Source organism: Stomoxys calcitrans, chromosome 1 (assembly GCF_963082655.1).
Source record: "Stomoxys calcitrans chromosome 1, idStoCalc2.1, whole genome shotgun sequence".
NCBI lineage: Eukaryota > Metazoa > Arthropoda > Insecta > Diptera > Muscidae > Stomoxys > Stomoxys calcitrans.
This window is the reverse complement of record NC_081552.1, coordinates 171,171,023-171,183,655: the sequence shown is the minus strand read 5'-3', so window position 1 is coordinate 171,183,655 and position 12,633 is coordinate 171,171,023. Positions and strand designations below refer to the sequence as shown.

Below are 12,633 nucleotides of genomic sequence, written 5' to 3'. Positions count from 1 at the left end.
GTGTTTTGTTATGACATCCAACAACTGTGATAAGTATGGTTCAAATCGGTCCATAACCTGATATAGCTGTCATATAAACCGATCTTGGGTCTTGACTTCTTGAGCCTCTAGAGTGCGCAATTCTTATCCGATTGGAATGAAATTTTGCACGACGTGTTTTGTTATGACATCCAACAACTGTGCCAAGTATGGTTTAAATCGGTCCATAACCTGATACAGCTGCCATATAAACCGATCTTGGGTCTTGACTTCTTGAGCCTCTAGTTTTGCCTAAAAAGAGATGCCGGGAAAAGAACTCGACATATGCGATCCATGGTGGAGGGTATATAAGATTCGGCCCGGCCGAACTTAGCACGCTTTTACTTGTTTCTTTTAAATTCAAATCTACAAGGCCACAAATGGTAGTTTTTTCCCCGTTAGTGAATTTTTCATTCAAAATCTGTGATGTATTGTATAGCTATAGATTCTTAGTTTTAAGGATTTGTCAGGAACCGATTTGACATGCGGCTCAAATGATAATTTGCTGTCAATGATTACTCCTAGGTATTTAAGACTCGTTTCGGGTATAAATATTTTCTTCTTGTCACAAGTGATGCTTTTGTCTTAGTAGCAGCCAGCGCCAGTTTCCTTGAGGCAAGCCATATTGAGATCCTTGCCGGATCTCTGTGTTATCCTTGACTAAATGTCCGATGATCCAGGCTGTGCGGATTACACCCTGCCTAAACAGCATTTTAATAAAAATTTTAATACCACTATTCCTGATAGAACCGATTGGAACTACGATATCCAAATTAGATGACCAGGTGGGCGTTGGTAATGGTAATGAGAACCTAGGAGTTCCACTTTAGGTTCTCATTACATTAAGAACTTGTCTGATTTAGCGGATGTGAACATTCGCAAGTTGTTGGGCTTTTTAAAGCGATCTGAATGGTTCAACGGTAGGAACCAGAAGGCTTCTTCCTTCCCCTATTCCTGTGGTATCGCAATGGACGAAATCGTCTAAGCGAGTCTGATGGCAGACTACCACTTTAACCTAACCTAACCTAGTCACAAGGTCAAGCAAGTCTTAGTGTTGGAAATCCTGAAAGAAATCTTTAAATCCTGTATATTAATGAATTAAATTATTTATTATTAGTATTCAAATTAGTTTACCAAAAGATTTACTTAGTTGTTGTTGTATTATTGCCCTTATATATAAATATTTTTGCGGAGATGGTTATTAACGAGAATAATTGTTAATGAAATTGCAGGATGCATGTTGCGTCCCTTGCTTTTGAGTAAGGACACAGAATGTTTTATAAAACGTTATAAAACTATATTTATTAAAATCAAAATAACAAAGTTGAGGAGAGCTTAACTGGTGCACTTGTACTTGACTTGAACGCAGAATAAGAGTGTCCATAACCTATGGTTATGTTCATCTTCTGCTCTGCTAACAAACGCACAATGTACAAACAATAACGCCATGACATGTATCGACAAAGTACATAAACAAATCTAATTAGATTTGTGTAAGTAGAAGATCAGTATGTTTGTACGTGTGTGTGTGTACGCCAAAGCAGCAGCAAAAGAACAACAGACATACATGCAGAAATATGAATATGTAAGTATGTATGTGCGTATCTACCGTTCTGCCTGTAAGTCTATATTAAAGTAACAGATCAAAGAATGTTAACAATCGTTTTGTGTGGCAGGGTTGCCATCCACAACATCTCCCCTTTTAGGATGTGTAGTCCCTGAAACGTTGAGGTGCACGTCTGACACGGCTGGAACGACGGACTGATGTTGAAGGGTGTGTAGGTGAAGGTTGTGTAGGTGTTGAAGGGTCACTGGAAGATTCACTTGGCCGTTGCAAAGTTGATGCCGGTGGGTCAAGAGTAGATGTAGATGTTGATGCTATTTCAGATGATGGACGTGTATTGCGAGGCGGTGGACATATCTCAAACATGTCAAACCAAGGGGTATTGCTTGTTGATGTGTCGTTGTGTCGCGTACGAAGCTGATTTGCATGCGATTTCATCATCTTGAAATAAGGGAACACCTTTATTTCCACTTCATAGTTCACTTTACCAATTTGCTTCTTGACTATTGCAGGTGCCCAGAAGAATTTGTTGTGTTTGTACACCTTTGCATAGACTTCAGCACCAATTGCAAAGTGTCTGGATTTTGTATTGAACTTCCGATTGTATTGCGCTTCCATCTTATCATTGCGCAGGAGTACGTCTTCTTTGGGCTTAAACAGCAAATCTAAATTTATTCTCACTTTCCTCCCCAGGAAAAGTTCTGAAGGAGATTTACCTCCAGGTGTGTTATTGTTGTCGGTTGCTCTGTAGTAGAGGAGAAATTCTCGTATGCCTTTGAGACTGTTTTGGTGTTTCTTTAAAGCACGTTTAAAAGTGTCAACAAAACGCTCAACTTGACCATTTGATTGCGGGTGGAATGGGGCGGTGCGAATATGCTCAATGCCGTTTTCACTACAAAACAAAACAAACTCTTGTGAAGTAAATTGAGTACCATTATCACTCACCAATGATTCTGGGAACCCAAATTTGGAACAATAGTCCCTGAGACACTCTATTGTTGATGACGACGTCATCGACTTCATTGGGTAGACTTCAGGGTACTTGGAGAAGGCATCAATGATCAAAAGATATGTTGACTGATTCACTGGACCAGCGAAATCAATATGAATGCGTTGCATGGGTCTTGTAGCAATGGGCCACGAATGCAGTGTTGTTCGTGGTGGTGATTTAGCTGTTGAGGCACATACATCGCATCTTTTGATTATGTCTTCTATATCCTTGTCAATATTCGGCCAGTACACGTAGCTTCGTGCCAATGATTTCGTGCGAACAATACCTTGGTGTCCTTTGTGTAGTTGTTTTAGTATACGCTGCCGCAGAGTCTTGGGGATGACCATTCTATCTTGGTATAGAACACAACCATCACATGCTGACAAACCTTCACGGCGTTGGAAAAAAACAAGCTCTTCGGGGGTCTTCGTGTCTGGCCAGGAATTTTGTAGATACTTGACGATGTTTTGAAGCGTATTATCATTTGATGTAGCTGAGCGGATCATATTGTGTGTGATGGGCAATGCTGTGATATTGTCCTGAACAATATATTTGATCTCAGCTTCCATTTGAGCACATGCAATCACGACGTCTTCTTCGGGTTTTTCGTTTTTGTTGATTAGCCTGGATAAAATATCTGCGCAACCAAATTTCTGTGTTGGGGTATAGCTCAACTCAAAGTCGTAGGACATTAAAGTTAAAGCCCAACGTTGTAGTCGACTGGCTGTGTGCGTTGCTATACCCTTTTTGCTTCCAAAAATCGCTAATAACGGTTTATGATCGGTTCCAAGCTTGAAACGACGACCATACAGCATTTTGTGAAATTTGCTTACGGCAAAAACCAAGGCTAAACCCTCCTTCTCGATTTGCGAATAATTCCGCTCTGCTGGTGTCAAAGAACGTGACACATGATACACGGCCTTCTCGCCACCATCGGGGAAAACGTGGCAAATATAGGCGCCAATGCCTACATTCGATGCATCTGCTGCAACTTTGATTGGGAGTCTTGGGTCATAATGAGTCAGCATCAGTTGGGAACCCAGGATGTTTTTGAATTCCTGGAAGGAGTCTTCACAGGCCTTAGTCCACTTCCATTCACGGTCCACTTTTAGCAAGTCGTCCATTGGTGCTCTTAAGTTGCGCATTTTCCGTATGAATTTCCCGTAGTAGTTTACTGCACCCAGGAAAGATCGAAGCTCTGAAACATTTGTTGGGGCTGGCATTTTCAAAATGGCGGAAATCTTCAAAGGGTCAGGACGAATTCCAGTGCCATCGACCTTATATCCAAGATAGGTGCAACTACGGGAAAAAAATGAACACTTATTAATGTTTATGGTAAGATTATACCTTTGGAACCGCTGGAAAACTTCATCGACTGCGTGTTGATTTTCCTCTTTTGATGGCGTTGCAATGATGACGTCATCAAGATAGGGATGTGCAAACTTAACTCCAGATAAAATTGTGTCAATTGCCTGTTGGAATGCCCCTGGTGCGGATTTGATCCCTGGTGCAAGTCGGTTGAATGTGTAGAGACCTCGGTGCGTGTTGATGGTGAGAATCTCTTTGGTGGCATCATCGACTTCCAGTTGCATGTAAGCATCCGTCAAATCAATTTGTGTGAAAAATTGGCAATTGTTGAAGTTGATAAAAATGTCATCAGGTAACGGCAATGGGTAGGTGTGAGGTTCCATACACTCATTCAATCCAGTGGAATAATCACCACATATGCGAACTTTACCGTTTGACCTCTTTACAACAACAATAGGTGCTGCCCATCTGGAGTAACTTACAGGTGTGATGATATTTGCCTGCTCCAGGCGTTGGAGTTCCTCATCTACTTGTTGTAAAGCGGCATAAGCGACGGGTCGTTTTGGTTTGAAGACGGGTTGTGAGTCTTGTTTGATTTTCAAATTGACCTTGAAAGTTGAGCAGTGTCCAGGTTGTGTGGAAAATATCGATGGATATTTGCTTTTGATATTTTCGATTTCCGACGTTGAAATTGTGTTGCAAATTGTGTCGATAGGCAAGCTCCAGATACCAAGTTTGTCCATTAGGTCAGTACCCATAACGTTCAACTTGTTGTTTGGGGTCACAAAAATTGTTGCTTTAATTGACTTGCCTTTAAATTCAAACTCCACTTCACACTGGCCCAAAAGGTTCAGTACATGGTCTGATGCGTCTCTGGCAATATGAGCTGGTTTCAGTAGCGTTGGCTTGTTTATTTGCATCCACATTCGGCGCGAAATTATTGTTATGTCTGCACCAGTGTCGAACTGCAAGCGCTGCTTGACGCCATTAATTTTGACGCTGACGTGCTTTCTATTTGCAGCAACATTTCTAACTGCAGTAACACTTACTTGCGCTTTGCTATACTGCTTCTTTTTGCTTTTCTTCTCGCTGCGCTGTTTTGATGTTGCAGCGAAACAAGAACAGTAGCCTTCTTTGTGACCTACGATGCCACACTGCTCACACAAGTGTTTGCTGTAGCTGCAGTTTTTAGCGAAGTGCATTTCGCCACACTGCCAACATGGACGTCGCGGTTTTTCACTGGGTGCTGCGCTGCTCTGCTGCTTAACTTTGTGCTGTTTGTGATTGCGTTTGACTGCATGGACGACATTTTGTTCTACCACGGCGGCATCTTTCCTCAAGCTGAGCATACGATTTACCTCTGACACCATTTTGTCAATGGTAACCGTGTCTTCAGTGTTTCCTTCTAGAAAGTGCAATAGGCGGGCTCTAACATCAGCATCTTCTGGTGCTTGAAGTCCTCGCAGAAACATCAAGCACTTAAATTGATTCTCCGTCAGTTTGCCAAATTCGAAATTGTCACAATTTCGGTTTACCATGGCACCATATGTGAAGAAGTCCATTTGTGTTGTCTTTGTAAACTGCATACATGCGACCCGTGAACTGAAAAGTGACTCTCTTCTTCCAAACAGTGTTTTGAGAGTGGACACTGTTGTCTCAAAGTTCAAGTCTCGAGGCACTTTTGGTAGCAAATAGTCGGCATATTTGTCAAAAACCTCCGGTTCCAGCTTCCGCAACACCAATTTCACTTTTTCGGCGTCAGCGAGTTTATTTGCATCTTCGCCGAAAAGATGATCATAGCGTGCGTACCAATTCTCGAACGTTTGGTTTGCCTCCGGATTATATACAAACTCTTTTATGCACTTGGACAGCATATCCATAACACCATCACTGCTTGTACTTGCCCCTCCGGATGGCTTTGCGATTGCCACCAACTGCTCCAACAACCTGGCTTGTTGCGCCAAAATAGATTGCAATAGTTGTTCTTCCATTTTTTTTTGTTAGTACGTTGTTGTACAATTTGAGAAAAAAAAATTGTTTTTTTTTTTTTTTTTTTTTTTTTTTTTTTTTTTTTGTATGAAAAAGACTGACGTCGTCAAAAAAACACTTGAAAATCGTTTAAGAATCACTTTAAATCCTCGTCGCCACTGTTGCGTCCCTTGCTTTTGAGTAAGGACACAGAATGTTTTATAAAACGTTATAAAACTATATTTATTAAAATCAAAATAACAAAGTTGAGGAGAGCTTAACTGGTGCACTTGTACTTGACTTGAACGCAGAATAAGAGTGTCCATAACCTATGGTTATGTTCATCTTCTGCTCTGCTAACAAACGCACAATGTACAAACAATAACGCCATGACATGTATCGACAAAGTACATAAACAAATCTAATTAGATTTGTGTAAGTAGAAGATCAGTATGTTTGTACGTGTGTGTGTGTACGCCAAAGCAGCAGCAAAAGAACAACAGACATACATGCAGAAATATGAATATGTAAGTATGTATGTGCGTATCTACCGTTCTGCCTGTAAGTCTATATTAAAGTAACAGATCAAAGAATGTTAACAATCGTTTTGTGTGGCAGGGTTGCCATCCACAACAATGCACTAATAAGGTGAGGTCATGCGAACCAAAGATCGTAAGAAAGAACAAGAGCTGGCGTTAGAGGGCAATACGGGATGACGAGTGACAAAATTTAAAGACACAACATATTTGAATTGCTTACGATATTTCGTTTTTCCTTAATTCCAACTTTCGGTTACAAAGCAAAATACGAAAAAATGTTCGAACGAATGCCAGAATCAAAACAGAATAACCCGAAAATGTAGCAACCCTCAATGTGAATCCAATTGGAATACAATAAAAATGTTGTGTCTTTAACGCGAGTTATTTTACGGTACGGGGAAGACAAAGCAGAAACCCTCTCTTGTATTAGATCTTATACTCTTTGATGCGAACAGCTGAGTACAATTTTTTTTATTTTTGTTTCGATTTTGTCAATCTAAATGTCAAAGGCTTAATATCACAGCTGTGATATTTTTCTAAATTCTTCAAAATATGTTCTCTTTGATCCGATATTCTACACGTAAGCAACAAAACTGTGTTATAATAATGAAAATACATATATAAAACACATATGAAGAAGATAAGTTGTAAAATCAGGTTTATTTCTAAAACCACGTCGACATTTCAATTTACGGGATATTTTCCTTGGGGCTAGATTTTTGTTGTTGTGCTATTAACCCTACCCCTTAATTGTACCATGAATTAATGTAATCATTTTTGTGATAGCAGTTTCAATTAAAAAATTAATTGGATTAATTAATTTCGTGGTAGGTTACGAATATGACATTAAAATTTGTATCGAAGTATCTAGGTGGCGCTTTTACTCCTAATTTAATAGAACTGTTGTTTTAAATAGGTTTTAAAATCTGCAGTTTATACTGCTAATTAAATCAGGATTTAAGGCTCTCGTCAGCTGATTTTATAAAGGGAAAACAGATGATCGAACCATTCAATTCGGATTTAAAGAGCAGTGTGAACGGGGTTATAGACTACCGGTAATAAATAAGTAATAATTATAGTAACTTTGTGAATTACGTGCATTGGGGAAGTACACCCAACAGACCCGGCACGGGATAGAGGGTCCGATCTGTGTAGTGTTCATTGCTGTCACGAGAAGCTTAGCTGCTAGCAGCGGATAATGGAATGATCCATACGGAGTAGCTGCAACGGCAGTCGCGGACATTCAGTGGTATCGAGCGCAGAGTCTCAGTGAGAGGTCGGGCGGCACCCAACAGAAACACATTTATATAGAATATGTTCCAATTAGATCGATGCTAAAGAAGCTGTTATGCCATTAATATGCATATTTTGATCATAAATAAAATCAGAATTGCGTCTAGAAATTTAAAAAGGTAGTCGAAAGACTGTTTGTGGGGTAGTTTTATCTTCTACCTATATAAAGAAAGTATTTATCAAAATTATGAGCGGCTAGAATTTTTCAAAAATGGGCAGTTATAACATTGCCGTTGAGTCTTAACAAATTTCCAATTCAATTATATAATGATTGAAAGAACTTACTGCCTAGACCACTAACATTATTTTCTTTTTGTTGCTTGATTCGTCGCCAATTCATTTAAAACAGCTGTTTTCCCGTTGTGAAATCAATTTTTAATCACATATGTAACATTTTTTAAAGTTCAATTAAAAATGATTGATCAATAAATTTTTTAATTGAAAATAACACAATTTTAAACACGATCGTAATTAATAAGGTGCAGATTCAATTAAAAAAAATATGGAATCTATTTTTCAATTGAAAATGACAAAAATTTCAATCACCATCATAATTGAAGATAAAGTGCAGATTCAATTAAAAAATTATTGAATCAATTGATTCTTTAATTAAAAATGCCCTAAATTTCAATCACGATCGTAATTCAAACAAAAATTCCGGAACCAAATAAAAAATTGCCGATTCAATTGGTTTTTTAATTGAAAATATTTTTATTTGCAATTAAATTTTGTAATTGAAAAAATTTTGGTGACATTTTTTTTTTGTGTACCTTCCATTTGAGTCCCATATAGCCAAGAATGGCTAATATGTCAATTTGGAAGCATTTGTATGTCATATTCGTAATCTACTTCCCAATACCTTTCATTTGAGTCCTATATTGACATGAACTCCAATATGTCTTCTGAAAGAGTTTTTGAGGTGGAGTGGCTTGTAACCAAGTTTTGATGTCATATTCGTATTTTACTCTCCAAAACCTTTCATTTGATGCCCATATTGTCTCGGCAGGTCGACTTTTGATTTTGCGTTTTTTTTACTTTCTATTTTAAAACGCTTCATTTCGATTTATTTTTTGTATTTTTCCTTGAAAAGATTTCTTTCGAACTATTGCAACCACAGCTAAAAAATAGTCGAAGCAGTCGGCGGCAAAAATCGACTTGAAACTAAATCCATTTCCACTGTTTGTGACTTTTGAACTTTTTTGACTTCGACTTTTCATTTTTTTTTTTGACGTAGTCGACCATTCGATTTTTTTAGTCAATAAAAGTCGACTTTGATATTTTCATACAAAAAGTCGATTAATCGATTAGTCGAAATTGTTATGGCTGAAATTATGTGAGAAAAATATGAAATAATTGGGAACCCGGTTTTTTAAGTAAAAATTCGAAATTGTTTGATTAACAATACCGCTGCAGCATAAAAGAACGAATGTCGAATTTACAAAGAACCATGCTGAAAGGCCGTTTACCTCCCACTATACCAGGTGCAAGGATTGGCAGAAGGTTCGTGCAGCAACTTACGGCAGATTTTTTTTTCATCCCTTACTACTTTATTTATCCTTGCTATTTTTCTGTCTTTTAGTGATTCTTTTAAGAAATCCCGAGTAAGGGACTTTAAACCTACGCTTTGGAGTGACTTTTTTGCTGATAAGGAAGATATAGTAGTTGATGAGAAACGTTCCTTTCGCATATACCGCACAAAGCAACCACAAAAGCCGGGACCAGTACTTTTACTTTTACATGGTGGTGGCTATTCTGCCTTAACATGGGCACACTTTTGTGTAAGTCGAAAATTGGCAAATTTTGTGTGTGTGTTTTTTTTTAATTTTTTGTCCTTTTCTGTAGACCGAGATTACCAGTATGATTCACTGTCAATGCTTATCTATAGATCTACGCGGCCACGGCGATACAATGACAGACAACGATGATGATTTGTCTGAAGATACTTTAGCAAGGTAAGAATAGAACTCATGCTCAATATGCTATCAATGAAAATATTTATGGGAAGCTAAAAGATACCAATTGAACGCATAGATTTAACGCACCAATAACAGGGTGGGATAATTATATACGAACATAAGTAGAACAGAATGAGGTAGTGAGGGAACCCTTGCCCATAAAACCCATAAAAGCTGCAGAAATTCATATGTACTACCTGTATTTTGTTTAAAATACATATGGACAATACTTTGTTCCAACATTCCAACAGTGACGACTTAAGCCTCCAAATTTTAAACTAATAGGTGTGATAAATAATTTTTACACCCACCAGCATTGGATGGGAGGTATACTAATCTAGTCATTCCGTTTGTAACACCTCGAAATATTTATCTGTGTCCCCATAAAGTATATGTATTCTTTATCGTCTTGTCTAAAGCACGATTGCGGTTAAATGCGTAAAGCTAGCTGCTTGACATTTTGGATCTTCTTTCATTCTTATTGGTCTATGAATGTTTAGTTTAGGTTAGGAAATAGCTCTTAGTTGAGCAAGTTCCGTTCCGGACCAATCGCCGCGGGAACATGGTGGCAAATGGTTATTTAAAGGCGCCAATATCTCGCCTTGTCATATCGAGCATCATAAGCACTCAGTATTTATGCCAGAGCCGGTGTCTGACCTCTCACTTAGACTCTTCATTTAATATAGCTGATTGTCCGCGATTGCAGTTGCACATACTCCATATGTAGCATTTCACTATTCGCAACCTGTAGACGCGCCCGTTAGCTCGCAGCTAAGCTTCTCGTGACAGCAATGAGCACCACACAGATTGGAGCTCAAAGTTTCAGCCTGTGTGCTATTCCGTGCCGGGATGTAAAGTGGTCCTTCGGCTTGGCGTCTTGAGCCCCTGGAAGCCCCAACTGTCCGATTTTGCTACTCAATAAGTTTATAACCAGATATAGATCTCATATAAAGTGATCACCCGATTTGCCGTCTACAGCACCTTGAAGTTTCAAATTGTGCCTGTTTTGACATTAAGTACAAATATGCTCTTAGCTGACTAAGATTATATTTTCTACATTTTTAGATACATGAGGAAGATCTCAATATTCGGCCCGTTTGAACATAGCACGCTCTTACTAGTTTTTTTTTTTTTTTTGGTTTCTTAAATTTCAGGGACATAGGCGATCTTATGGTAAAATTGTATCCCTCAGACATGCCTCCGGTTTATGTCGTGGGTCATTCTATGGGTGGAGCAATTGCAGTTCATTTTGCACACTTAGAATTGATACCGAATCTAATTGGTATTACCGTTATCGATGTTGTCGAAGGCACAGCTATGGAAGCCTTGGCTAGCATGCAAAGTTTTCTACGCTCTAGACCACAATATTTTAAAAGCATACCAAATGCTATTGAATGGTGCATACGTAGCGGCCAAATACGTAACATAGATAGTGCCAAAGTGTCAATGCCCGGACAAATTATCAAGTAAGGATTAAGTTTTGCATTTTTATTCCATTTCATTCGCAACTTGCTTGTTTGTAGCTGCACAACGAAGAAATTAGCAACCAACGAGCTGCCTCTCGCCGACGATGAAGCAACTGAGGAGACCGGTGCTTCAAAATTCACACACCCCTTTAGTATTTCTGAAGATGAGGAGGTTGCCGATGAAGGCGGTGAGAGTGAGGCTAAAGTGCCAGATTTTAAAAAACCTCAAATATCTGCAGAAGAAAATACAAAGAAGTAAGTACATGTCCCAAAATTATGTTCTGTACATTTTTATTTTTTTTTGTTTTGCTTTAAAGATACACTTGGCGCATAGACTTATCGAAATCTGAAAAATACTGGGTAGGCTGGTTCTCTGGTTTGAGCGAGAAATTTCTAAACTTACGTTTGCCAAAACAACTTTTATTGGCCAGCATTGATGGCCTTGACAAGGCTCTAACAGTTGGCCAAATGCAGGGACGCTTTCAAATGCAGGTCTTGGCTCGTTGTGGTCATGCGGTTCACGAGGACCGACCCCACGAAGTGGCTGAAGTTCTTAGTGGCTATCTCATACGTAATCGTGTGGCTGAAGCAGCAGGTGATTTTCGTTGTCACTTGCCTGCTTGTTAATCGATGGTTGTTACTACTCCAAGGCAACTTGGGTTGTAGTCACCTTATAGAAATACTAATAGTAACCGTTGATTTCAATTATAATTCGGTTCAAAAGCAGCAACATGTAATGGACTACTTCATTTAGGTTGGGACAGAAGAAATGACAATGATTTTAATTGGCCACCTCGAAAAAAGAAATGTGCTAAATTATAATATTTATTAATATTGATTAAACCCCATCAATATGATATTAACAACAAGATTTTACTAAATCACATACAAATAAGATTCATTTGCGTTACTTGATTTTCTATTTGCTTGAAATAAATTGCATTAATTACATTAACAAAAAAAAAAAAAAAACAAACAAACAAACAAACAAAATCATTTCTTTTTTTCACCTATGACAACAAAAGCGACTCGTTTCCTGCGTTACATACATGGACCAAATAGTTTACTTCTTAAAGTTAAAAGAATAAAATATGTGGACCAGCAAGTATACTATGAAAATGGCTGATTTGATTTGACTTGAAAAACTATAATAATAATAATTAAAAATTAAATAAACTTTTAATAAGAATCAATTTTTCTTCTCAATAAATGTTTAAGGCAAACACACAGTACTTGCAAATCTCGCAGATCATCGAGCTGAATCTGAAAATAGACAGGTTAGTCAAAGAACAAAAGCGGAATTACTGGCTAGAACACTTTGGGCAAGGTAAGTAAGGCATCGGTTTAGGCAAACTGTGCTCTACTGTTAAGTCACACTCGAAACCCGAAAGAAGGAATAACAGGACCTCAGTCACTTTTGGCGACGTAACTGTGACTGACCCAAAGAGATGCACCTGCTTAACTGTTATGCGGTTGTTAAACTCAATTTATTGAGCATCCCGAGAGTGACAAGGCTAGGGGGAGAGCCATT

General features: G+C 38.5%; 2 protein-coding genes across 2 annotated transcripts; one reads left to right on the top strand and one right to left on the bottom strand.

The window, feature by feature from the left end:
• Window positions 1-1,720: 1,720 nt before the first annotated feature.
• On the bottom strand, window positions 1,721-5,872 carry LOC131997230 (uncharacterized protein K02A2.6-like). The gene has a single exon (XM_059367853.1). The coding sequence runs from the start codon at window positions 5,870-5,872 to the stop codon at window positions 1,721-1,723; it is 4,152 nt and encodes a 1,383-aa protein (XP_059223836.1).
• Window positions 5,873-8,960: 3,088 nt separating this feature from the next.
• LOC106093099 (protein phosphatase methylesterase 1) lies at window positions 8,961-12,221 on the top strand. Its single transcript, XM_013260080.2, has 6 exons — window positions 8,961-9,181; window positions 9,261-9,459; window positions 9,524-9,633; window positions 10,791-11,102; window positions 11,160-11,357; window positions 11,420-12,221. Exons 1-6 carry the CDS (start codon window positions 9,108-9,110, stop codon window positions 11,727-11,729), a joined length of 1,203 nt encoding a protein of 400 aa, XP_013115534.1. The 5' UTR covers window positions 8,961-9,107; the 3' UTR covers window positions 11,730-12,221.
• The last annotated feature ends 412 nt before the right edge of the window (window positions 12,222-12,633 follow it).